Raw genomic sequence first — 26,227 nt, 5'->3', positions numbered from 1 at the left:
AGTGTGCAGGCCAGGCCGAGGGACCCCACCGGTGCACAAATCCGTTCACCAGGCCTCTAGTGTATGTATGTGTGTATATATATATACACATATACATATATATATATATATATATATATATATATATATATATGCCTAAGCCATCGTTCGACTGGTAGCTATGACGCACACTGACCACAAGGAGGCAGACACTCAATGCACAGGCATGGAAACATGTAACAGACTGATGAATCTCAGAGGGAAGTGGGGAGTGGGGAGGGCGGGAAGAGATTACCCAAAGATCTTATATGCATACTAGAGGCTCAGTGCACAGATCCTTGCACTGGTGGGGACCCTTGGCCTGGCTTGTGGGATGGGCCGAAACTGGCTCTCAAAGATCCCCCGAGGGGTCCCGGATTGCAAGAGGGTGCAGGCCAGGCTGAGGGACCCCACTGGTGCATAATCGGGCCGGGGAGGGACCTGGGAGGTTGGCCAGTCAGGGAGGGGCCACGGGAGGGCTCCAGGGCGTGTCTGGCCCATCTTGCTCAATCCCTGTCGGCTCCAGCAGCAAGCTAACCTATCGGTTGGAGCGTCTGCCCCCTGGTGGTCAGTGCACATCATAGCGACTGGTCGACTGTCTGCCCCCTGGTGGTCAGTGCACGTCATAGCGAGTGGTTGAATGGCCTTAGCATATCATTAGCATATTATGCTTTGGTTGAATGTATGACCGGACACAGCATATTAGGCTTTCATTATATAGGTTTCTCTAATATATATGTACATACAATTATATAAGCACACAGATGTATATATCAATCAACATCCTAACTGAAAAGAAAGTCAAACCATAACTGAAAGAAATGATTACCAAGAACCAAGCTGGGCCTGTCAACTAAAACAATATCATGGCAAAGAAGAAACAGCACCACAGAAGCCATGTAACCGGTCACCTTTTCACAACTACAGTCACAGTCCCCTAACATCTCTTTATTTTTCTCCCCTAGTGACCTGTGTTGTTCAGATCTTATCCGTCTTGATCACCAGCAATCTAACAGCTCCCAGAAATTCCGTTTCATGGAAGGTCGCTAGTATCAAGAACTATTTAGCAGCATAGTCGTCCAGCCCTTATCCATGGGAGATATGGTCCAAGACCCCAAGAACCCTACATAATCTACATCCTTTCTTACACATACATACCTATGATAAAGTTTAACTTAAAATTAAGCGCAGTAAAAGAGTGACAATAATTAATAAAAAATAGAATTAGCCCTGGCCGGTGTGCTCAGTGATTTTTTTAAAACCACCAATGAGGCAAGGGTCATTATCTAAATAACCAAAATGCATTTACTCCTACAAGCTCACAAGTTTTCAATCTAAGTTGGTTTCTTTTTCCCATGAAAGAAAACAACAACATAGGCAGAGCCTCAAGCCTCACCTGGGTGTTCTCCCTCATCCCTGGACTGGAGACTACACACCGACCAGAGGAGCAGCAGGAAGGCTGACGGACGGCAATGCCGTGACAGAGGGTTTCAGAGCTGAAGAGCTGGGCTTAGTGAAAAGACCAGGATGGGTGCTGGCACAGGCGGGTTCACCAGAAAATTAACCTCAGGGGACAACAGCTCTTCTTTCACATACTGAGCAGTCACTTGCCCCTGAAAGGTCAACTTCTGAGAAAAAAACGCTCAAAAACTCAACCAATTCATTCATTCACTCACTCAATACCAACTCAGTGCTCAACTATCTATCTCCGAGGTAAAAAGGGTCACTTCCTCAGGGCATTACCACATGCAGGTGCAGATGCCTTCAAGTTCAGCTGAGTCTAAAACTAGGAAACCCACAACTGCACAGACTGGGTAGCACTTTATTTATTGCAAGCCCAAATACAGACAGGGCAGCTAAAAGAAAACAAGCGTGTAGACCAGGAGAAAAGACAAACAGTGGGGCAGAAAATATGCCACCTTAAGAAAAATGAAGAAAATAATAAGCAACAGATTATTAAATCCGCAGGCACGGAAAAAGCCAAAATAGGGAGGAGAAACAAAGTCACTGCAGATTAAATATGGAGAGTTTTAAGCCAATTATAAAAGATCAAAGAGAACAAGAGAGGGGAGGAGTAGCCTTACAAGTAACCGAGATAGGAGACCTTGGGAGAAATATGACCAGGGGGAAATCATTACAGCTTACAGTAAAAGTAATCTAGGGATGACTTTATGGAGAAATTCCCTAGAGACCACTGCTAGCAGAACAGCATGGGGACAGGAATCAAAGAGCTCTTTATTTCAAAAAGGCACACAGTTCCAGAGGGAAGGTGCTTCCTATGTAGAACAACAAATAGGACTGGCAAAGGGAAATGTGTCAGTGAGAAATGACAGTGCTAGGAAATTCAGCGCAGCCTTCCTTCCATGCCACCATGGGCAAAGGGAAGCAGCAACAGTGTGGAAGAGTGTCCCTGAAACTCACCTGGCACTTTCTGTTTTACCCCCAATAAACATCTGACTCCGGCCCCTTTGAATAATGTCAACTTGCTCCAAAGTCTCAACCAACACTAACTCTCCTAAATTTTACCCAAGAGGAGCTAAACTAAAAAATGAGCTGCTGCCCTGGCCAGGTGGCTCAGTTGGTTGAAGTGTCGTCCATACGCTGAAAGGTTTTGGGTTCCATTCCCAGTCAGGGCACATACCTAGGTTGTGGGTTCAATCCCCAGGTGGGGCATGTATGAGAGGCAACCAATCAATGCTTCTCTCTCTCCCTTCCTCTCTCTCCTTTCCTCTCTCTAAAATCAATAAAACATATCCTCAGGTGAGGATTAGATTTTTTTAAAAAGCGGTTAATGCAAATGTTGCTAACTTTTAATTTCACATCACCTTTCATTTATGGAATATTCTGCAATTTACACATATTCTTTCAGATGCTACCCACAATCACTCCATGAGGTTGAGAGAGCAGGAACTACTCTGCTCCCCAGAAGAGGAGCCGGCTGTGGCTTAGGAAGGTGCCCTGCACACAAAGGAATACAGTAGGAGCCAGAGTCAGGATTAAACCCAGGCCTCTGATTCCAGGACTGGTACCTTCTTACAACGACATAAAAAACGCAGACACCCCGCTCTTCACCTTTACTGTGAGGAGTTAATTCAGTGTATTTTGGATTTTTTGGTATGATTATCAATATACTGGACATTATAAAATATCAGAGTCTGAAAGCCCAGAATACTGACTGCCAAGGGATCCCCATTACAACCAGCATATAGGATCAAGAATAACGCCCGACTTACCCAACTTGTCTTTCCTACATGAGATTGTACAGACCACTCTGTAACTATAAGGAGACTAAAGGCTTATGGTACAACTGAATTTACAGAATGAGAAAATGTGACATGATAATAACATAGCACTCACTGATACTAGAGAAAAATACATCTCAAGAAAAGGAGAGAGCCCAGCCAGTGTGGCTCAGTGGTTGAACATCGACCAATGAATCAGGAGGTCACGGTTCGACTCCTGGTCAGGGCACATGCCCCAGGTTGCAGGCTCCATCCCCACTAGGGGCATGCAGGAGGCAGCCAATCAATGATTCTCTCTCACCATTGATGTTTCTCTCTCTCTCTTACTCTCTCTCTCTCCCTTCTTCTATGAAATCAATAAATATTTTTTTAAAAAGAAAAGGAGATAAAGAGAGAGGGAGAAGAGGTCTCTGGACATCAACTATTTTACTTACCTCTATAACTGGATACAAACTGTTCACCTGACTTAGTAACCTGGCTACCTACTGGGTCCCAAATTAGTACTATCATGACTAGGTGATAGAGCCCAATGCCGGGAATGAGAATGGGCTTTGAGTCACAGGCCTGGGTTTGAATCCCAATCCCACCACTTAATACATGTGCAATCTTGAGCATGTTATTAAACCCCAATTTCCCTACAAATGGAAAAATAGTTCCTATTTTACAGAGTTGCTGTAAAAGATTAAATAAGAATATAAATAACAAAACAGCTAAAACAACACCTGGCATCAGGCAGACACTCAGCAAATGAGAGCTAGTAGAATTGTAATTATTACTACCACCGCTGACAGCGTAACGCCAGAGTTGGGAATTGAACAAACTATACTCCAAAGGCGAAGAATAAAGCATTGTCCACTCTCCGAGCTGGAATTAGGACAACGTCATTCACAATCACACATGAATCCTCAGTTTGAAAAGCATTACTTATTCCTGCCATTCTGACCTTGGCATCACAAACTAATGTGGAAATTGCATTTCATTGCTTCATCACCCTTATTAAGCTTTGTGTTTTCAGTTCTACCCAATTTTCCCCTGCTCCTAGATGCAAGCTTTTGTTCCCTGTCAAACTCCTTTCCATTGCTGTAAATAACCTCTCTCCCTCTTTTATATTACCTTTCAAATATTTATAGACTGTTATTCTCCTTCTCTCTAAGCCATACATCATTTTTGTTGCCCTTCCCCTGGATTCTCTCTAGTTTATCTACATCTTTTAGAGAAAAACAAACCCAGGTGCTTCAGGATGAAAACAGCACACCCAAAGCTAACAACCCCAAACCAATGAGGCCCCTCATTCAAAAGCCACCAGGGAATTCTTTGATGTGCTTCTTACTCCTTTTCTCCTGTAACTCATAATTCCATCTCCCAGATAAAAACTGAGGCAGAGAGTGATAAGGAAAACGAACGCCACCCTCACCACGCGGACAGCCAGGGCTCTGAGAGACAGCAGCTCCGAGGGTGGGATGCCGCGGGACAGTCTCAGATGTGGCTCACGCTCGCTAATGAGGAATTGTGCACGGCCTGTGTTGCTACCACTTGTCCATCCCTTCCCCACCCACTGCATTTGATGTGAGTGTGTTAGAACAGCGTCCTTGAGACTCCCTTGATGCTTTGCTTTGCCCCTAATGAAAAATCTGTCATTAATTTTCAAAGCACACAGCTCTGGGAGTATTTTTTACACTGAAAACTGTTCAAACTAAACACTTAAAAAGACTATGCTTGTCAACAACTGGACCCCATTCCACAGTGGGCATCAGGTGGACTCACCTGGTTCAGCTTTCTCACATTTCTTCTGGAAGGTGGTGATGTCAAAGTGTCCGTCCCCTGCCGCAAGGTCTGTGCTGACACCCCTATTTCTTAATCTGACATACATGTCCCAAGGTTTCTCAAGTGTGTGCCTCCCAAACTGTGAGGGGCAGCAAATATTTATGTTCTTTACCTGTTTTACTGAAAGCGACTACCTCATCTCAGCGCCTTGAGTATTTGTGTGGTCATACAACACTCCCCACTGCCTTTAGAAAGGATAGGAGAGATGGCTAACACTAAAGACATATATTGGTAAAATCAGTAAAATAGAAAAATAAAAGTAAGACCAAGAGAAGAAGGGAAGCTTACTCTAATTATTTCAATGTGAGGGTCAATACATTTACTCTAAATGAGCATTAAGATATATCTCTGAGATTCCTGGCAACTGGGGTAGAAGGAAATGGGTTAAGTTACATAAGCCTCACCCAGAGAGATAATTCTCATGATGTTTCTCCTTGCAGCTTAATTTTTGCAAAAAAAAAACCAAAACAAACAAACAAACCCCACCAAAAATAGTTTATGGTTACCAGGCAGATCATGCCCAGGATCATATCCTCCTATTAGAATCTGTAACATGAATTCCATGGCATGTTTCTGTACTTCATTGTGGCTTACAAGGAATTACATAAATATCTTAGTTGAGCACAACAATTCTGCCAGATAAACTGGACAGACATTATTAATTTATTCATTTATCCGCTGAAGAAATACACAAAGAAATTAAGTTAACTGCTCAAAATCAGAGAGGCAGTAAGTAACTGGGCTGGGTCTTTGGACTCCAGTTCTGGGGTTTTTTCAATGACATGGAGCTTCCTCCCCAGGTACAAAGTTATCAAGATAACAAAAAGGTCTTTTCCCAGGTGTCTTCAAGCTTTAAGAACTTCAGTCAAGCTTCTACCACCATTTACCATTCTCTCAGGGGCAACCTGGCACTGCCATGTGGCAACAACAGCTCATCCTGGGGGAAGCATGACCCAAACGTGTTCCACTTCAGTCAAAGAGAGCAGTCAAATTTCTTTAAAACAGCTGACTGATAATATGCATTGTAAGTTAATGGGGCATTGGTAAGAATAAGGTTAACCTTTAGTAACCAGAATATCTGTGTAGACAGTATACCCTTCCCCCTTAGTCATGCCGCACCAGTTAATTGCATACCAAACTAGTGGCCCAGTGCACAGATTTGTGCACATTAAAAGGAAATAAATTAGAAGGTGGCCGGCGGGGCGGGACTGGGCGAGATGGGCCGGACACACCCTGGAGCCAATGTCCTATGGTTCCTCCCTGGCTGGCTGCACCTGGGGTGGTGCCTTGGCTAGAAGGGCATCTGTGGAGTTTGCAGGGTGTCCCTCTGGCAGGTGGGGTCCCTCGGCCTGGCCTGGGGGGGATCAGGCCAAAACGGGCTCTCCGACATACCTCGAGGTGTCCCGGAGTGCTAGAAGGCACTCTGCAAAGTTGCTGTTGCTCGGCAACTCCTGCATCGAGCATCTGCCCCCTGGTGGTCAGTGCGTGTCATACCTACTGGACAGTTGGACGGTAGCTTAGCCTTTTATGTATATAGATGGTAATAGAGAAACTTCTAGGTCACAACACTGGATGTGATTGTGAAATGGCTCAGTCACTGGGGCTGTTAGCTTAACCTGAAGTCTGCCCATGGTTAAACTGCAACGAAGAGTAGAAGTTGAAGAATATAAAGACATCAGGTTTAGCTGTGCTACTACCTTCTAGTGCGGCCCTTTTCTCTTGGCCTGGCTAATGACCCACTAACCAGGAACTGGAAGAAGCAAGACTCCTGCTCCTCTGCATGACTCCAAAATGTGCAGTGGCCAGGGATCAATCCTTGGGCTCCTCTCATCTGTGCAGTCTGTCCCAGCTGGTCTTATGGTGTGAAATAAACAAAGGGGATAGGGTGTGGGGGGATGGTTTGCAACTCATATCACAAAGGGCCACTTCTATAATAATAAAGACTCCCTAGATATGGGGGAGATTCAATAGATAAATGTGCTAAAGACATACACGAATGGTTCACAGGAAAAAACCACAAAGGACAGATACATGCAAAAAAATGAAACTAGACCACCAACTCACACCATACACAAAAATAAACTCAAAATGGATAAAGGACTTAAATGTAAGAAGAGAAACCATAAAAATACTAGAGGAGTCCAAAGGCAACAAAATCTCAGACATATGCCGAAGCAATTTCTTTACCAATACATATCCTAAAACATTGGAAACTAAACAAATGGGACTACATCAAAATAAAAAGCTTCTGCACAGCAAAAAAAAAAACCATCAACAAAACAACAAGAAAGCCCACTGCATGGGAGAACCTATTTGCCAATGTTATCACCGATTAGGGTTTAATCTCCAACATTTATAGGGAACTCATACAACTTAACAAAAGGAAGATAAACAAACCAATCAAAAAATGGGCAAAGGACCTAAATAGACACTTTTCAAAAGAGGACATTCAGAAAGCCAAGAGACATATGAAAACATGCTCAAAGTCACTAATCATCCGAGAGATGCAAATCAAAACAACAATGAGGTATCATCTCACGCCTGTCAGAATGGCTATCATCAACAAATCAAAAAACGACAAGTCCTGGAGAGGATGCGGAGAAAAGGGAACACTCGTGCACTGCTAGTGGGAATGCAGACTGGTGCAACCACTGTGGAAGACAGTATGGAGTTTCCTCAAAAAGTTAAAAAATGGAACGCCCATTTGACCCTGTGATCCCACTTCTAGGAATATATCCCAAGAAACCAGAAACACCAATCAGAAAGGATATATGCATCCCTATGTTCATAGCAGCACAATTTACCATAACGAAGATCTGGAAACAGCCGAAGTGCCCATCAGTAGATGAATGGATTAGAAAACTGTGGTACATCTACACGATGGAATACTATGCTGCAGTAAAAAAGAAGGAATTCTTACCATTTGCAACAGCATGGATGGAACTGGAGAGCATTATGCTAAGTGAAATAAGCCAGTCAATGAAAGAAAATTACATGATCTCACTCATTTATGGATAATAAAGACCATTATAAACTGATGAACAAAAATAGATACAGAGGCAGAGCAGCATTGAACAGACTGTCAAACTACAGCGGGAAGGCTGGGGAGGGTTGGGGGGTGGGAGGGGGGCGTAAGAGATCAACTGAAGGACTTGTATGCATGCATATAAGCATAACCAATGGACACAAGACACTGGGGGGTAGGGGAGACCAGAGGAATGTCAAGGGGGAAAAAAAGGAGACATATGTCATACTCTTTGTAATACTTTAAGCAATAAAACAAAATTTAAAAAAATAATAATAATAAAAAGAAAAAATATTCAACTTCACTAACAAAGGAAACAGGGATTATAATCTATATTAAATATATTTGTGTTCTAGCTATACATATAAAAGCCTAAGTGACCATTACAACCTAACAACTGGAACGACCAGTTGCTATGACATGCACTGACCACCAGGGGGCAGATGCTCCCTGGTGGTCAGTGCGCTCCCACAGCCAACCTCCATGGCCAGCCTCCCACAGTCCCTCCCCCATGCCAGCCAACCTCCTGCAGTCTCTCCCCCACAGCAGCCAGCCCTGATCAGAACTGGGCCACACAGCCCTGATTGGCCCCGATCGCCGGCCAGGTTGAGGGACCCCACCCATGCATGAATTCATGCACTGGGCCTCTAGTTGCTATATAACAAACTACCACAAATTTAGTGGCTTAAAAGAATACACATTATTGTACAGCTCTGTGGGTCTGAAGTCTGATTCAAATCTCTCCAGGCTGAAAATCAAGGTGTCCGTAGGGCTGCACTCCCTTCTGGAGGCTCCAGGGGAAGGCCTGTTTCCTTGCTCAGCCAGGTTGCTGACAGAATGCAGTTCCTTGCAGTGGTAGGACTGTGGTCCCATTTCCTTATTAGCTGTCAGCTGAGGGCAGTCCAAACTTCTAGAGAACTCCTCCATTTTTTGGCTTGGGGCCCCCTTCTTCCATCTTGAAAACCAGCAACAGTGAGTCAAATCCCTCTCACACTTCAAAACTCACCTCCTGAATCTTCTTCTGTTGTGGCTTCGCTGGCACAGCCAGCTAAGGTTCCCCACTTCTGAGGATTCATGCCATTTAGATGAGCCCACTGGAAAATCGAGGATCATCTCCAATCTCAGATCCTTGACTTCATCACATTTGCCAATTCCCTTTTGCCATGTAAGATAACACCTTCACAGGTCACTGGACTGGGGTGCAGTCATCTCTGGGGGGCCATTATCCTAATAACCATGCCAACCTACAACTCTTCACCTTTCAGGCTGATAAAGCCCCAATGACAACCTAGTATTGGCAATGCTGTGGCAATCTCTCTCTGGAGAGAGTGTCATTGACAATATCTACCAAATTACATGTCAACTTGCCTCCAAAACTGACCACCTGTCCCACTATTTCTTTCCATCTCCACTACCCACACTACAGTCCAAGTTGCTCTCCCCCTCTGCCTGGGCAACTGCACAGCCTTCACTTCCATTCCTTCAAACTACACTCCACATAGCAGCGAGAGAGCTTTATAAAAAAGTAAATCAGATCATGCCTGTCACTGCTTCAATGCTCCACTGACTTCCCATTGCACTCAATGAAATCCCAACTCTTTCCCTGGCCTACAAGTCTTGGGAGACACAGCCCCCAGTAACATCACCCTTGCTCTCACCACTCCAGATTCCTGGCCTGCTTCCTGTTCTAAGGGAGTTCTCACCTTGCCGCACCTTCTGCCTAAAGACTCTTCCCCCAGGCCTTGACCACAATGGACCATTATGACTCAGGACTAGCTCCAATTTAGTCTCCTTAGAGAGGCCAAGCCCTCTTTCCCTAACCACACTATCAAATACCCACTGTTCCTTCCAGCACTTCCATCTTATCACTTATTCTTTCTTCATAGCACTTGTCACTTTCTAAAAATATCTCGCTTATTTATTGGTGTACTTGTTTATCAACAGTCTCCCCAATGGATATATAAGACCCACAAGAGACAGATGTTTTATGCACTGCTGTATATCCCAGGCCTAGAAAAGGGTCTGACCCAATGCAGTCACACAATGAATAGTTCTGAATGAGTGAAAAATAAAACAGAAAAATAGAAGGAAGAAAGGGAAGAAGGGAAGGAATGAAAGGTGTCAATAAGATTTAGTTCATCAAACATTTATTGGCGTTTGATGGATCCAATCTGCTTCCCTGAGTTAATGCAATTCTATATTTTAGACAAACCCCTAAACCTCAGGACCACAGTTAAAGGGTAATACAAAAATAGGGAGTAGTTTTATAAGTGCTGAAATCAATACTGAAAGTATTTTGTTAGTACACATTGGACTGAACTCATGTTGTATGGCTAAAGTATTATCTAAAAACACTGCCAATAAAAATCTGAAAATTTGCTCTCATTATAATACTAAATTACTATTTTCTTTTGACAAGCCAGGTATTCATAGTTTAAGAGTTTATTATGCATTTTTTTCTGAAAAGCACGGTTAATGGTGTTGCACACTAAAACCAGATTAGGGATTGTAGAGTCCGCCAACAGACAGACATGAGAGTAAACTGGGTTTGAAATGTAAATCTGGTTCACAAGAGGGATCAATATTTATGTGAATTTGCTTAGGGGAGTCAAAAAGGTTGTTACATTGATTTTTTTAAAATATAAATTGAAAAGTAAGACACCTTCACACTGAGACAGAAATGCAGATCTGCACTTACACAGCTGCCTGTGACAATGGCAAAAGGAACCCTGACAAGTCAGGAACCAGTGAGACAGCAGCTGGAACCAGGAGAGGGCCACAGGCACACCTATCCATTTCCTTTGCTTCCTGGAGCAACACGGAGCACTACCAGGCTCAGAGCCCAGATCATCTGGCAGAGGTATAGGATTTACAGAATCCTGCACAAGGTGTTAGCTGACATTCCCCGTGCACCCTTCCCTGTAAACCTCAGGCCTTTGAGAAACTTCAGAGTCCTCATTATTTCAGAAATACAGATTAGACCAGCATATAAAACAAAGAGAGAAGTCAGCAATAAAGCCAAAATTTAGAGGCTGGGAAAAGAAGAAAGAGAGGAAAGAGAAAGGATGCTGACAGAGATAAAAGGAATCATCTCATGTGAGTCTACAGGTGATTTCAAAGGCCAAGAAGCTTTGAAGAAAGCTGACCTAGCAAAACAACATATGGGTCAGAAAGGTGTCTACAAGATTCAAAGAGTAGGAAGTGGCTGAGGGGGTGGTCAATGGACAGGATCACTGGACCAGCAGATAACCAGGAATCCGTGGTTCAAGGAGTCCAGGGGAATACTGTGGAACAGGCAAGTGAAAATAAGGACACAGATGAGCGTTGGGACATTCCAAGTTTCCTACAGCAGCAAATGCAAGGCTGTATCATGCTATGACCATACCTAGTGTCGCCATCTTTAAAAGTTCCCCAATGCCACAACCAGCTGTTGGCAGTAAATTCTAAGACAGTCTTTGAAAATACCACATTCCCATTGGTAACACGAAGAACAGCTGTCTATTTTAACCATCTCTCAGGTTTTCTCTTTTGCTTTCCACAAAAGTGATGATGGTAGTCTTCCACAGTTAGAAACCGAAGTTCCTAGGGCAAAAGAATTCCCTCTCCCTCATTCTAAGGAAATGGTTGTCACCCAAGGTCTGAAAAGTTGCTTTACCTCTTCAGAAACAAACCAGCATTTCTATTGGCCAACAATATGACAAAGAAAGCCCACTGTGAGGTTCCTAAATGGTTTACTTCCTCCAGCACTGTTCATTTCACTACAAACTACATGTGACAATGAGGTAAAAGATAAAAATATTTTAAATACTGAATATTAACATATTTCTAGTGATAATAAAATGCGAACCTATCGAATCCTCCATGATCTAAACTTCTGGTCATCAAAGAGACTCTCAAAGGGTTTTATATCTGTAGTGTTTGCCAGAATGAAGGCATCTTATTATTCTTTAATTTAAAAAATAATAAATTAGAATTTTCTGAAATCCTCATACACTGCTGGTGGGAATGCAAAATAGTGCAGCCTCTTTGGAACACATTCTGGCAGTTCCTCAAAGTTAAAATCATAGTGTTAACATATGACTCTGTGATTCCACTCCTTAGGAGGGACCCAAGAGAATAAAAAATATATTCAGACAAAAGCCAATGTTATAGAGGTATTACTCAGAATAGGCAAAAAAGTATAGCAACCCAAATGTCCATTAACTGAATATACACTGAGTGGCCAGATTATTATGACCACCTGATATTTGTAGGCAAATTAGCTATAATTTCACTCTAAAGTTGCTAGAGGGCCAGACCATTATAAATAGGGAAGCAGGTTGTTTACCACGACAGTAGAAATTTTTTTCTGAAGATATGGGTAAACAACGCGATTTAACAGCATATATATATATATATCCATCCCACGTTCAAAGGCTGTTAAATTGCGTTGTTTACCCATATCTTCAGAAAAAAATCACTTCTACTGTCGTGGTAAACAGCCTGCTTCCCTATGTATAATGGTCTGGCCCTCTAGCAACTTCAGCACGAAATTATAGCTAATTTGCCTACAAATGTCAGGTGGTCATAATAATCTGGCCACTCAGTGTGTGTGTGTGTGTGTGTGTGTGTGTGTGTGTGTGTGTGTGAGAGAGAGAGAGGAATAATGGAATATTGCTTAGTTAAAAAACAGGAATAGTAAGCACATGCTACTACATGGATGAGCCTTGAAAATACTACGCTAACTGAAAGATGTTAAACACAAAATGATTCCATTTATATGAAATGTCCAGAACAGGCAAATCTAGAGACAGAAAATCTATTAGTGGCTGCCTGGGGCTGGTGTGGAGAATAACTGCTAGAGGGCACAGTCTCTTTTAGGAGACAAAAATGGTCCACAAATTAGGTTATGGTGATGGTTGTGAAACTCTGTGGATTTACTAAAAAACAAGGAACTGTACACTTCAAAGAGATGAATTATATAGCATATGAATTAACAGCTTAAACTGTAAAATTATGTTTTAATGTTTAGCCATTTAAAAACATTATAAAACAAAAATGCACTTTGAAGATCAATGACTTTACTCTTGATACCTCAGGTTGATTCATGATTACTGTTCTAGTTTTTTAAAGCACAACTTCAAGTTTAACCAACGTTATTCATCTATTCAGCATCCACTATAAAGCCATGTACTATATTATGCACACGAATAAAATGCAATTCCTGCCCTTACGATTACATTTTCATAAGAGATGTAAATGTAAACCAATCAAACGTTTTCACGTCTCTTACATGCTGGTTACAAAACTTAATTTGTGATTTTAAACCCTGTATTTACCCTTTTTTGTAACACTCTTGTTTTCTAAATTTCCTTTCTAGTCAAAGGTAGATCAGTAGGTTACTTTCTGTGTACTTCATTGTTGTAACTGCTTTACAGAAATACTGTTTACAGAGGGTATCAGTACAACCAATTTCTACATTTGACATGTAAGCAAAGACTGCCCTTCAAATAAATAAAACTGAGACACTATTTTTAAAACAACAGGCTATCAAAATGATCAGTATTAATGATCAGCATTTTGTTTCATTCAAGCCTCCAACTGTTGCTTCAGTTTAAGGAGCTTTGTTTTGTTAGACATCCTGGAAATTGGACTCTGAAAGTAAAACTGGAGAATGCTTTTTTTCTAAAGGCATTTTTAAACCAAATATCTACATTTTCTATTCTATCTGAAACTAAGAGCTCTGTCTAAAATCAAATGGAGCTCACTCATATAAGGGAACAGAATCCTTCAAAAATAAACTCTCAAACCAATTTGGGTAAAATGTTTTGCTTGTTCACTTGAAAAGCTTCTTTCTGTACAATACTGGAAAACTGCAAAGATAAAAAGTAAAATATATTTTAATAACTCCAAAGAGGATTTTGAGGGCAAATTACTCTGTGTGATACTACAATGGTGGTGATATGTGTCATCATAAATTTGTCCAAAACCATAGCACAAGAGTGAACCCTAAGGTCAACTATGGACTTGGGGTGATTATGATGTGTCAGTGTAGGTTAATTATAACAAACGCACCACCCTAAAGGGGTGTTGATAATAGGGGAGGCAGTGCGTGTGGGGGTAGGGGATACATGGCAAATCTCTGTACCTTTCTCTCAATTTTGCTGTGAACCTATAACTGCTCTAAAGAATAGTTTATTTTTGAAACAGACTCATAGATAGAGAATAGACTGACATATGTCAGAGAGGAGGAGGGTTGTAGGGCTGAGTGCAAAAGGTGAAGGGTTTAAGAAAAAACACACCACATAGACACAGACAACAGTATGGTGATTACCAGAGGGGAAGGGGGGGCGAACAATACAATATACAGTTGATGTACAGTATTACAGAATTGTACACCGGAAACCTATATAATTTTATTATTAACCAATGTCACTCCAATTAATTCAATTAAAATATATATTTTTATTTATTTAAAACCTCAGTATCTCTAATGGTTAATTCATCAGCCACATTTCTTACTGGTAAAAAGTGCATGGGAGCATTACTCCACTTTCAAACTGCCACATTTCATCTTTGTAAAGCATTTAAGCACTTAGAAGACATGCAATGAAAAGTGTTCCCTACCTTGTATGCCTTTATTCAGAAGTGGAATTACTGCTAAATAAGAGAAGTGAAGGGGGGGGCCCCACCATTATCAGACACAGAGCTGACTGGCCCTTCCAACAGGAGAAAGGTGATAGCCATAGCCCACAGGAGACTGGGCTGCCCAGGGAAGGTTCAAGACGGTAGGAGGTGGTTCGAGGTGGGGGAGTGTGAATGTGAGTGTGTGGAAGTCCAGGGTGCTCCAGGAGGGAGGGCTCCAAGAGAGATAACATTCAGGTCCTTACTTACAAAGGACACATAAGCAGAACCAAATGATCTACAATGCAACCCTTCATCTGACAGCTCTGCACAGAAAAGCAGTGGCACAGCACTAGGCAGACATTAGTGTAGGCACTGGGTAAAACAGCAATCTACTGGCTGCACAGGAAATTGAAGGAAAAGTGGAATATAAAATAAAACCAAGAGGAGCCCAAAGAGGAAGAATGCCTACGATATTTTTTTAAGTTCATAACTTTTGAAGTATATGCATTTTATGCTAAATTTAAAAAGTAAAACCACAGAGATCTATGCTGAAGTTACGATTAATTCACAGTTCTCTATAAGCCACAACGATCACCTTTTTTTTCTGTGTCCCAAAAATGTCTGGGAAGAAATTATGTGCTAATCAGTAGTGCATCTGCTAACATCTGATCCTGCCAGTATAAGAAACAGCAATGAACAGGCTAATTTCTTCAAAAGGCTATTTCTTCCACAGTAATACCCACAATCACAGGTGAAAATAACAACAAAAATCTTTGGCTGAGGATTGTAGAGACTTTGTTATAAAGTACTTGGTCAAGTCTCCAATAAAAGAAATAGCTTGGTAAATCCAATTGTCTTCAGTGTCCTTAGAATTCAGCCAATAATCCCCTGAAATAATTTTTGAGTGTTTCTCACTCTCCCTTTTGGCACTTTCAGAAGCCAAAAGGAGATAACGTAGAAAGTTCAAGGGCATGAAAATCTATTGCATTTCACTAAGCTACTGCCCTGTAAACACTAAACCTAAGGTGTTAGAAAGAGGAGGTGAGCAACTTGGCCCCAGGTGAGCCAGGTTGGTAGGCTCTACTATTCCATAACAACTCCTACCACTGTCACTAATCAATTCAAATCCGAGCCTTCCACATCTATAAAAAGGATACTAGGCCATTAAGACATTCCAAACTGCTTTAAATGGAAAAAAAATGACACACAGGTGGGAACATACACCCCCATCATGTTAAATGTATACATATAATATCCATATATGAAAATGACCAGTAGACACATATGCTTGTACATGCAGCATGTAATTCTGGAATGACAAATGTAAGAGGGCTGCAGGTTGGAAGTGGAAGAACAATTATCTTTCGCTGGATATGTTTTTGTACTCTAGAAATGAATACTATTTACCTGCAGAAAGTTAAGTATTATTTTAAATAAATCCTCATCTCTGGAAATTTAGTATGAGCTACGTATTTGTTAGCAGCAAGTTATGTAAGAAGTCAGGCCCCATATGCTGCATAAAACTCAGACACCATCCAGTCAGTCAGTCTCTGGTTCTTTCTCTCTCACTTCATCACCCCTTCCTTCTTTTCTCCCTCTATTATTATTGGCATTTCTGTTTTTCTCTTGCTCATATCCCAGCCCAGTCTCAACTCAGGAGCTTTAATTGAAGTCTAGTGAGTGATGACGATGTATTTGAGGCTCCTGCCCCACCCAGGGAGATGAATCGGCGTGGGAGAAGCCCGTCACCTTTGGCAGCGATGCATCCCCACCCACATTTGAGCATGTGAGCACAATGCACTGTTGGTTTCCACATTCCCCTCCCTTTGAGTGTTCATCCAAGACTCCAGAATGACTCCCAAGGTCTATCAGGTCCAGAGGCAAAGAAGGAAATCTGGTCACATCCTCCTTGACCCTGAACCTTCTACCTTGCTTTTCTGCTGCTCCTATTTGTAATTTCCCCCAGTGCCACTCTGAAATACCCTGGGAGAACTTCTTTGTCATTCTGAACTCCATCTAGCCTGAAATCCTTCTCTAAAGCTCCACTATCTTGGGGTACACACAATCAAACTCTGACATCCCTTCCACCAAGGTGGAATACAGGACGGCAGCTAGACCAAGTTCACCTGTATGACTTACAAAATGCCCAGCATTGACATTTACCCATCACTTTCCCTGTATTTCTCCTCATGAAGACCCGTGGCTGCAGTCTTCTATGCGACCGGAGAACGGCAGAGACTTCTGCCCCTAACATAGTTCTTATTGCCCATTAGCACTAAATGCTTTCTGAGGACTAAACCATGCCTCTAATCATAATTGCCCATTTTCCAAAGAAATATGGCTACTGTTCCCACAGCCTTTCTTCACAGGCAGCAAATGGAAAACCCATGGGCTTTGGAACTGGATAGGCAGGGCTTTATTCTGAGGCAGTTTCCTTACCATTCCTTTACTTATCTGTAAATGGGAGTAACTCCCTCCTGCCTCCTAAGATGTTTGTGAACACCCACTCCCCTTTACTCCTCTGGCACACCCAGTTTCCATCTCAGCCCTCCAGCTAAATCCACATCAGCCCCGACCAGGTATGTATTATTTGGTAATTAACTTCAGACACAGCTTAAAATCCCAAAGTGTAAAGATCATACTTCTGATATACTCTTTCCTTCCTCCGGAAACGAAAGTTTGGAAACTGTTGTAAGTATATGAGAAATCAAGCCAAAAAAAATAATAAATAAATAAATAGGAAATAATACCATTTCCTTTGTTAGCTATAGAATCTATAGCCCCAGCAACACACATAGAAACAGACACACAGACACAGCAATCTGCAATGTAGAAATTATGGTTCCACCACTCACCTGCTTACTTTCTCCTTCGTTTTAATGGTCAAGATTCAGAGAGTCTTCAAAACCCTCAAAGACCTCCTTCCCCCTTTTATGAGGAGGAAACAGAAGGCCCAGAGAGCTTAAGCGGCGTGTTCAAAGTTACACACTAGTTCACGACGGGCAGCTGAGCAACTGAGCCCAGTGGTAAAGCGCAGCAAACTGAGTAACTTGTGAAAATATTAGGGGAGAGAGAGCACACCGCAGGGCTCTATTTCCTGGAACCACACCACAGGCTCTATATCAGTGGTTCCCAACGTGGGGCACACGCCCCACAGGGAGGCAATTTGATTTTTAAGGGGAGCAATTCGAGAATGAGTTATTACCACGAATTTTTTGCATTTCTTATGGTTCTAGGGCAGTGGTCGGCAAACTCATTAGTCAACAGAGCCAAATATCAACAGTACAACGACTGAAATTTCTTTTGAGAGCCAAATTTTTTAAACTTAAACTATATAGGTAGGTACATTGTTATTAACTTAATTAGGGTACTCCTAAGGCTTAGGAAGAACCACACTCAAGGGGCCAAAGAGCCGCATGTGGCTTGCAAGCCGCAGTTTGCCGACCACTGTTCTAGGGGCCTCATATACAGTATATACATATATATTGTGACATATTTAAGCATTTGACTTCTCTATTACTAGTATATGTTTTAAAACTTTATTGGCTATTTTTTCATATCACTTCATATTATTACTTTTTTTTACAATTTCTTAGTGATTTCATCCTCAACACTTCAACTGTCCTTTTGTTCTTTTATTTTTCTTTCATGGATGCCATGTTCTCTGGAATCTTGTTTAAACCAAGTTAATGGCCTTTTAGGCTTCCTCCACGTGACTAGTTCCCTTTTTGAATAATAAGAATTATATGCCACAGGGGGGAGCATCAGGATTTTAGAGGTGCTTAGGTGGGGCATGGCCACAAAATGGTTGGGAACCATTGCTCTATATACATGCTGTGAATCTCAGTATATGTATTAAATATAATAATATATGTATTATATTTATTATATTATATTTATATTATAATATATGTATTACATTTATTATATTATATTTATATTATAATATATGTAATATATTTATTGCCAACAGGAGTTCACAGGTCATTGGTGGATTTTCTTAGAGCTCCTGCATTCTAAACCAGAGCCATCAAATGGACCTTTGTGAGAAATGGCAATGCACACTATTCAATATGGTAGGCCTTACCTATAGGTGTCTATTGAGCACTTGAAATGTGCTAGTACAAATGAGAAAATGAATATTTTAAATTTTTATTTCTTTATTGTAAAATACACCTAAAATTTACCATCTTAATCATTTTTTTATTAAATTTTAGAGAGAGAAGAAAGGAGAGGGAGGGAAGGAGAGAGGGAGGGAAGCAGGGAGGAAGGGAGAGAAACATAGATGTTAAGAGCCAAACATCGAGAATTAAACTGGCAACTTTTCAGTGCACAGGACAACATTCAACCAACTGAGCTACACCAGCCAGGGCGCCATCTTAACCATTTTTAAGTACACGATTCAACAGTATCTATATATACAAAAGGCTAAGCGACAGTCCAACCGTCCCACCAGCCAGTAGGTATGACACACACTGACCACCAGGGGGCAGACGCTCAACGCAGGAGCTGCCGAGCGTCAGTGACTTGGCAGCAGCAGTTCTCAGGTGATGCACCCCAGAACTAGAAAGGAGGGGCCTGATTCCGGGGTGCATCACCTGACAACTGCCCTCTCATAATCCAGGACCCCTTGGGGGATGTTGGAGAGCTGGTTTCAGCCCGAGATCCCCTCAGGCCAGGCCAAGGGACCCCACCTGTCTGAGGGACCCCCTCACTCTGCAGATGCCCTTTGAGCAACAGAGCTGCCCCAGGTGTGGCTGGCCAGGGAGGGACCGCGGGAGGTTGGCTCCAGGGCGTGTCTGGCGCTCTAGCCCAGTCCCACCCCACTGGCCACCTTCTAATTAAATTTCTTTCAATGTGCACGAATCCGTGCACCAGGGCACTGGTTAAATCTATTTAGAATGTGCAACCATCACTACCATCCAGCTCCATAGCTCTTTTCATCTTTGTGATTTTCAATAGGTGTGCCACAGAATTTTAAAAACATTCAATACCTGACTATTTAGTCAGGGGCACTGACCTCTTTTTCCTTGGATTGTCAAATTTAAAAAATGACAACAGCCAACATGATAGTTGTCCAGTGTGGATGAATCAAAATTATACCTATTTTTTGGTCAGATCAGCAAAAAATATATTTTTTGGTGTGCTGCAGAATTTTAGTAATTAATCTGTGTGTCCCAAGAGATGAAAAAGGTTGAAAATCGTTGCTCTATACCCATTAAACACTAACTCTCCTCAGTCCCTGAGAACTACCATTCTACTTTCTGTCTGTGTGATTTTTACTACCCTAAGTATTTAAGTGGAATCATATAGTATTTTTGTATTTTTGTGACTGGTTTGTTTCACTTAGTACAATGTCCTCAAGGTTTATCCATTTTGTAGCATGTGTCAAAACTTCCTTCTTTTTCAAGGCTAAATAATTTGCTTATCGGTTCATCTGTTGATAAACATGGGTAGCTTCCACATTTTAGCTAAAATTAATAATGCTGCTGTGAACATGGGTGTGCAAATAGCTCTTCAAGACCCTCCTTACAATTCTTCTGGGGATATAACCAGAAGAGGAATTACTGGATCATAGGGTAATTCTATTTTCAATTTTTGAGGAACTTTCATACTGTTTTCCATTATCAGATGAACCATTTTATTCTCCTACCAACAGAGCACAAAGTTTTCCATTTATCCATATTCTCACTAGTGTTGTTATTTTGTGTGGGGTTTTTCATAGTAACCATCTTAATGTTGGTTGGTATCTTATTTTAAGATGGAATCTCATGCCCTAGCTGATTTGGCTCAATGGATAGGGCATCAGCCTGCAGACTGAAGGGTCCCAGGTTTGATTCTGGCCAAGGGCACATGCCTGGGTTGCCGGCTCGATCCCCAGTAGCGGGTGTGCAGGAGGCAGCCAATCAATGATTCTCAACATTGATATTTCTATTTCTCCCTTTCCCTTCCTCTCTGTAAAAAATCAATAAAATATTTTTAAGAAAGATGGAATCTCATTGTAATTTTGATTTGTTTTCCATAATGACCAGTGATGTTTAGCAGCTTTTCACGTGTTTATTGGCCATTTGTTTATCTTCTTTGGATGAATGTTTTAACTTTTTTTCATTGTTATTAATCTCACATAGCCACCTGTGGTTAGGGGCTTCCCTATTGGACAGTGCAGCTCTAGACCATCCTGATGCTGGAAGTACTTTGGAGACCCAATGCAATAAGGACAGTGAGCTCTGGAGGCAGATGGACCCAGTCATATACTCTCTGGTTCTGTAGATTTATTTAGCCAGTCACTTAAACTTCCTATACCTCAGTTTTCACATGTGTAAAATGGGACTAATACCTCCTACTTCTGAGAACGAAATGAGCAAACATACATGTAGCCCCTGGTACAGTCTTAGTGCATGGGAGAGAGAATTTAAGCCAATGAGACATGCCTTCCCTCACATCCCAGTGCTCATTGAAACCTGATGCAAAGGGATTGCAGTCATTTGCCAGAGAAATGGACTTTTGGTTCTAGAAAACAAGGATTTTTATAGCTGTCACCAAAAGGACTAAAAAATGGAAGGGTGGGCTGTGGTGAAATCTGGGAAATCTCGCTCCTCTGACATGCTGTGCAGATGCAGTCTTGGCTAATAACCAACAGAAAAGTAAAGCTGTTGAACTTCCAGTTCTAGAATACATGGCCCTCTCCTCTGTGAAGCAGCCAAAAACACCTGCAGAGGAAGAATCCTGTAAGAAAACCCTCTAAGTGACACGTGACTCAGGACGGTCCTGAGACTGTTTTGGGGGCCATGGCCCTTCTTCCCTCTTGCTCAGCCACACTGTGAAGCCCGGGCCCCCCAGGTTACCTGGAACTGCACTGGCGGGGGCGCCCACCGGCGGAGGCGGCGGCGGCAGTGGTGGGGGCGGCGGCGGCGGCTGCGCGGAGCTGCCGCTCTCGCTCATCAGGCATGCGCTGCTGCCGTTGTTCTCTCTCTTGACCAGCAGCTCGGCCGCAGTGGGCAGCGGGATGGGGTGGCTGATCCCCAGTTCTTCCTCCTGGGCCTGCTGCCTTCTCAGGGCCACCTGAAAGCACAGGGCAGCAGGTCACCACAAGCATCACTCGCGCAGCTTTGAGAAAAAACACTGAAGCCCGCTCACCCCAGGCCGCACGATTCAGCAGCTCCAGGGTGTGGTCTGAACAGCTCCCATTGCCAGGTCACTGCGATGAGCAGCCAAAGCTCAGAAACGGTTTAGAGCCAGTGTCTGGCCCACAGTAGGCGCTCAAAACAATGTTCAGTAAATGAATTCGCATGTAAAGAAGAAGGAAATAAGGTTGGCTAGGGAGGGAGAATCCGGAAAAATGGTAGTCAGCCCAGCAGAGGTGTTCGATCTGAGAAGTCTGCACTCGAATGTTAGAAAGGCAGGGGAATGGGATCCTCTTCGCTCCATAAATCGGTAACAGGCCACTCTGCTGGGAACAGCGACCAGCAAGATACAGTGAGACTAGATTAGATCCCAAGGTACTCACTGTTTTAAAGGAGAAACAAGCCCTGGCTGGACGGGTGGCTCAGCTGGTTGGAGCATCATCCTGTGCACCAAAAGGTTGCATGTTCAACTCCCCGTCAGGGCACACACCTAGCTTCCAGTTGCATCTCAGGCCTGGGTGTATAGGAGGCATCTCTCTCTCTTTCTCTCTCTCTCCCTCTCTCTCTCATAGGAGGCATCTCTCTCTCTCCCTCCCTCCTTCTCTCTCTAAAAATCAATAAAAATACAACCTTGGGTGAGAATTTAAAATAAATAAATAAACTTTTAAAAAGAGAAACAGGAGGCAAGCAAAATGCAACTCAAGACAGATTGCAGACTGTGGCAAACACCACAGGAGAGGCACACACCAGTCCTACATTTCAGAGCCAGAAACGGCTTCAAGTGTAAGAATCACCAGAGGTGGTACTGGATCAGAGCCTTGAATATTAGGTGGAGTAGGACTTGGACAGGTAAGGAGGAAGGGGCAGAGCAAGGGAAGCAGGTGGGCAGGAAAGTCAGGCTGCTGGTGACACCCTTCAGAGCCTGGGGTGGAGGGGAGGGAGCATGTGGAGAAGTAAGGGGAAGAGGGGGAAAGGGCTGGAAGCTGGTGTTGAAGCCCCTGGAGAAGGGAGAGGCTGGAGGTGGAGAGAAAGCGAGAGGAAGGTGGAATTCCAGGCAGGAAAGGAGGAGATGGAAGCAGGAAGGAGGAGCTAGAAGGGACCTAACATACTTCAGGCACTCCTGCCCGGCCAGTGTGGCTCAGTGGTTGAGCGTCCACCCAGGAACCAGGAGGTTGCTAGTTGGATTCCCAGTCAGGGTACATGCCCGAGTTATGGGCTCCCTCCCCATTGGGGGGCGTGCAGGAGGCAGCCAACCAATGATTCTCTCCCATCATTGATGTTTCTATCTCCCTCTTCCTTCCTCTCTGAAATCAATAAAAAAATATTTAAAAAAAAGAAACTCCTCATAGCCCCTCTTCAATTTATCTTCTTTTAAATAACATTGTTAAAGATAGAAAAAAGGGGTGTAAAGAAAATAAATTGCATTTTGGCTGACCACAGGTAACAAAAAGAGAGACTTTCTGTTGAAATTGACTCTTGGTGATAATGAAATGAGAAAGTACCTGTACCTCAGAGTCCCAAAGACAACCCAAAGTTGAAATCAAAATGGTAAACTGGTTTGCTTTGGATTTTTTTAAAATGGTAAACTGGAAGCACAACTACAATTTATATATTGTTTTAGGAAAATTGTAGTCCAAATTCAGAAAGCTGATTAATTTGGAAGTAATTTTACTCATTATAAGAGGAGTTTTCAACTTACAAAAGAATCCTTAAGTAATTAAGATTAAATAATTATGCTTAAATCTTGGACTTTCTATTATTAACCATGAAATTTTAAAACAGAATATTAAAGATCTGACCATAAATAATAAAAAAATACCCACAAACCTGTGCAGTATGCCTATGCCTATAGCTTGATTTACACAAATCCCATTCATGCACAAAACATACAAATTAAATACTCCATAAACTAAAGACACTTTTACAAAGACCTCCCAAGGGTTCTTAGGAAATGTTATTTAAACAGGGAAGGTGAGGCAATTGTTTTAAAAAACAAACAAACATGCAATTATTTCAGAGTCATATCTAAGATCAATTTCAAATTATTTTAGGACTAAAAAAAAAAAAAAAGCTGTTACATGGATTTGAAAGGTTTCATCACAACACCAGCCTTCTGATGTGGAAAACACCCAAGTTTCACATTTTCATAAAAGTAATCCTGAGTTGCTTTTGCTTTTAACATAACAAACAGCCTTCTCCCAAGTTAGTGCCCCTATACTAAAGCTTGTTCAAAATGAATATTTTTATTATATTTTTTAGGAAAATTCCCCTCCCAAGCATACTCTCCCCACTATTGAAGCCAACGACTGAATGTTCCGAATATTTTCTCCCTACAAACACAATCTAAATGTTCCTAAGGTGTGTTTTTGTCCCAGTGAGCTCATTGTGATGCATTTGAATGCGACACTCAGCTTACTCTCTTCATCCACTGTAGATTAAGCTAAAAATCTAGAGAGAAACCAAGAAGAAAAAAAAAACACCTACATTCCCATGACTGCACTCAAAATCTATAAAGCCAAAATAGATCTAGTTTAAAACCCATTTTTGTAAAAAAAAAAAAAAAAAGAAAAAAAAAGAAAAAAAAGGATATACATAAAAGTATAATCCTCAAGCATTTTCAATGGAGGATATTTACACATTCCGCCCCCAAAGTAGCACATCGTTGGTAAATATCTTGGGTATCTTTTCTTTTAAAATAACGTATCTTAAAAGATAAAAAAAAAAGTTTTTAGCTGGGAAGAAAAAGTTTTTATTCTCTTCTAAAAATCCTTTTAGGATTCCGAAGACATTAACTACTTCCGTTACGAAGTTAAATTACTGTCGTGCTTTTGCCGTTTTAAAGAAAATAAACCGCGAAGGACAGACAAAACTTCAACCCCTAGCGTCTCCTCCGCCGCGCATATTTTTAAAGGAATTCCGGAGTGCGTTTTAAAAGTAAACACAAAGCCATTCGTAGTTGAGTAAGTTGGGTCGGGACAGACCCAACGGGAAGACGCCGGTGAAGGTGCCGGACGCGGCGCCCAAAATGGCTGAGGCGCCGCCGGCCACGCGGGGCGAAGCCGAAAGGGCGCCAAGAGCGCAGGAGGGCCACGCCGGCCGCGTCCGTTACAGCGAAGTTTCCAGAAAGAGAGCTGCCCGACGGGAAATCCTGAGCAGCGGGCAGCTCTCGGTTTCGCCCAGATGGGTAGTCCAGGCCGGCACCCTCCGAATGTAAGCGCAACTCTCCGCTGGAGGGCGGAATCGGGGACCCCCGGGGACCCCCCAAAGCGCGAACCCTGCCACTCTGCTGGGGGCGCGGCGGGGGCGGAGGTCCCGGGGACCTTCCCCAGCCCGGCGAACCCCGCAATTCTCTGCTGGAGGGCTGGGTCAGGGATCCCGGGGGCTCGCGAGCGAACCCAACTTTGCTATAAAAGCGGGATCAGAGATTCTAGGAACCCCCCCGAGGGGCGAACCCCGCAATTCTCTGCTGGAGGGCTGGGCCAGGGATCGCGGGGTGCCCAAGCCGAGCGAACTCCGCAGCTCCCCGCTCCGCCGGCGGGATCGGAGACGCGTCGCCCCGAGCAGGTCGTCGGCGCGCGGCTGGGAGCCCGGACCCAGCGCGCCGCAGCGGCCGGCGAGCACCGCCGCCTCCTTCCCGCACCCGGGCCCCGCGCGGCGCCGGCCAGGCCGGAGGGACTTTATCCAAAAGAGTGTGGGGCTCAGCCCGGGTCCCCTGGGCGCCCGCACTCACCTGCGCGGCCATCACGCGCTGCCTCTCGGCGATCAGGTTGCACTTCTTGCACTGGCAGTCCCGCCACATGCAGAAGCGCTTGTGGCCCTTGAGCGGCGACGCGTAGCCGTGGTTCCTGCATCGCGCGCACTTGGGCAGCCGCGGAGACTTTTTGCTCCCGGCACCCGTGCCGGTCGCCCCCGAGCCTCCGCCGCCGCCGCTGCCTCCGGCGCCGGAGGTTCCCAGCTGCGCCCCGGCCGCTTTGCCGAAGCCCCCGGCCTTGCCCTGCGGCGGTGCCCCGGGGGCGTGCGGGGGCTCCGACGGGGCCGAGGGCTTGCTGAATGCGTCGTCGTTGGGCATGGTGCTCCAAAGAGAAGCGCAAATGGTCTCAGGGCGCCTCTCTGGTCCGAAGACCGCTAGCAGGGAAGCGCCCAGCCGACGGCTGGGTTTCCGAGAGCGCGCAGGAGGCGTGTGCACTGCAACGAGAGTAGCGCAGTCTGTACTCGCAATGCCCAGAGTAGTGGGGGGTTGCGCCCTTTTATATTTTCTTTTGGCGCGCGCGGCACAGAACTTTTGGATACTTTTTAGAAAGTTCTCCGGACTATCTGGGCGGGAGAGGGCGCGGCCACGCCCCCTACCCCCCAACTCTGAGAGCTGTGCTCCTGCTGCTAGTGAGCTT

The 26,227-nt window shown here is 43.5% G+C and overlaps 1 protein-coding gene across 3 annotated transcripts in view; it reads right to left on the bottom strand.

Annotated features, from left to right (window-relative positions):
• Positions 1 to 25,908, bottom strand: part of DMRT1 (doublesex and mab-3 related transcription factor 1) — a 94,653-nt gene extending 68,745 nt beyond the window's left edge. The window contains exons 1-3 of one of the 3 annotated variants that reach the window (XM_070430159.1): positions 25,570 to 25,908; positions 21,605 to 21,777; positions 21,473 to 21,483 (exon numbers count right to left, since the gene is read on the bottom strand). In XM_070430159.1, coding sequence (XP_070286260.1) covers positions 21,473 to 21,483; positions 21,605 to 21,777; positions 25,570 to 25,908 — 523 coding nt within the window. Of the gene's footprint in view, positions 1 to 21,472; positions 21,484 to 21,560; positions 21,778 to 25,569 lie in introns of all 3 variants that reach the window. The other 2 variants (XM_070430157.1, XM_070430158.1) reach the window with 2 other exon arrangements.
• Between the last annotated feature and the right edge of the window lie 319 nt (positions 25,909 to 26,227).

The sequence above is a fragment of the Myotis yumanensis genome, unplaced genomic scaffold, assembly GCF_028538775.1.
Source record: "Myotis yumanensis isolate MYYU_CA2020_CCGP unplaced genomic scaffold, mMyoYum1.0.hap1 SCAF_12, whole genome shotgun sequence".
NCBI classification, from domain to species: domain Eukaryota; kingdom Metazoa; phylum Chordata; class Mammalia; order Chiroptera; family Vespertilionidae; genus Myotis; species Myotis yumanensis.
Note: the sequence above shows the minus strand (reverse complement) of the source record. Positions and strands in the feature narration are given on the sequence as shown.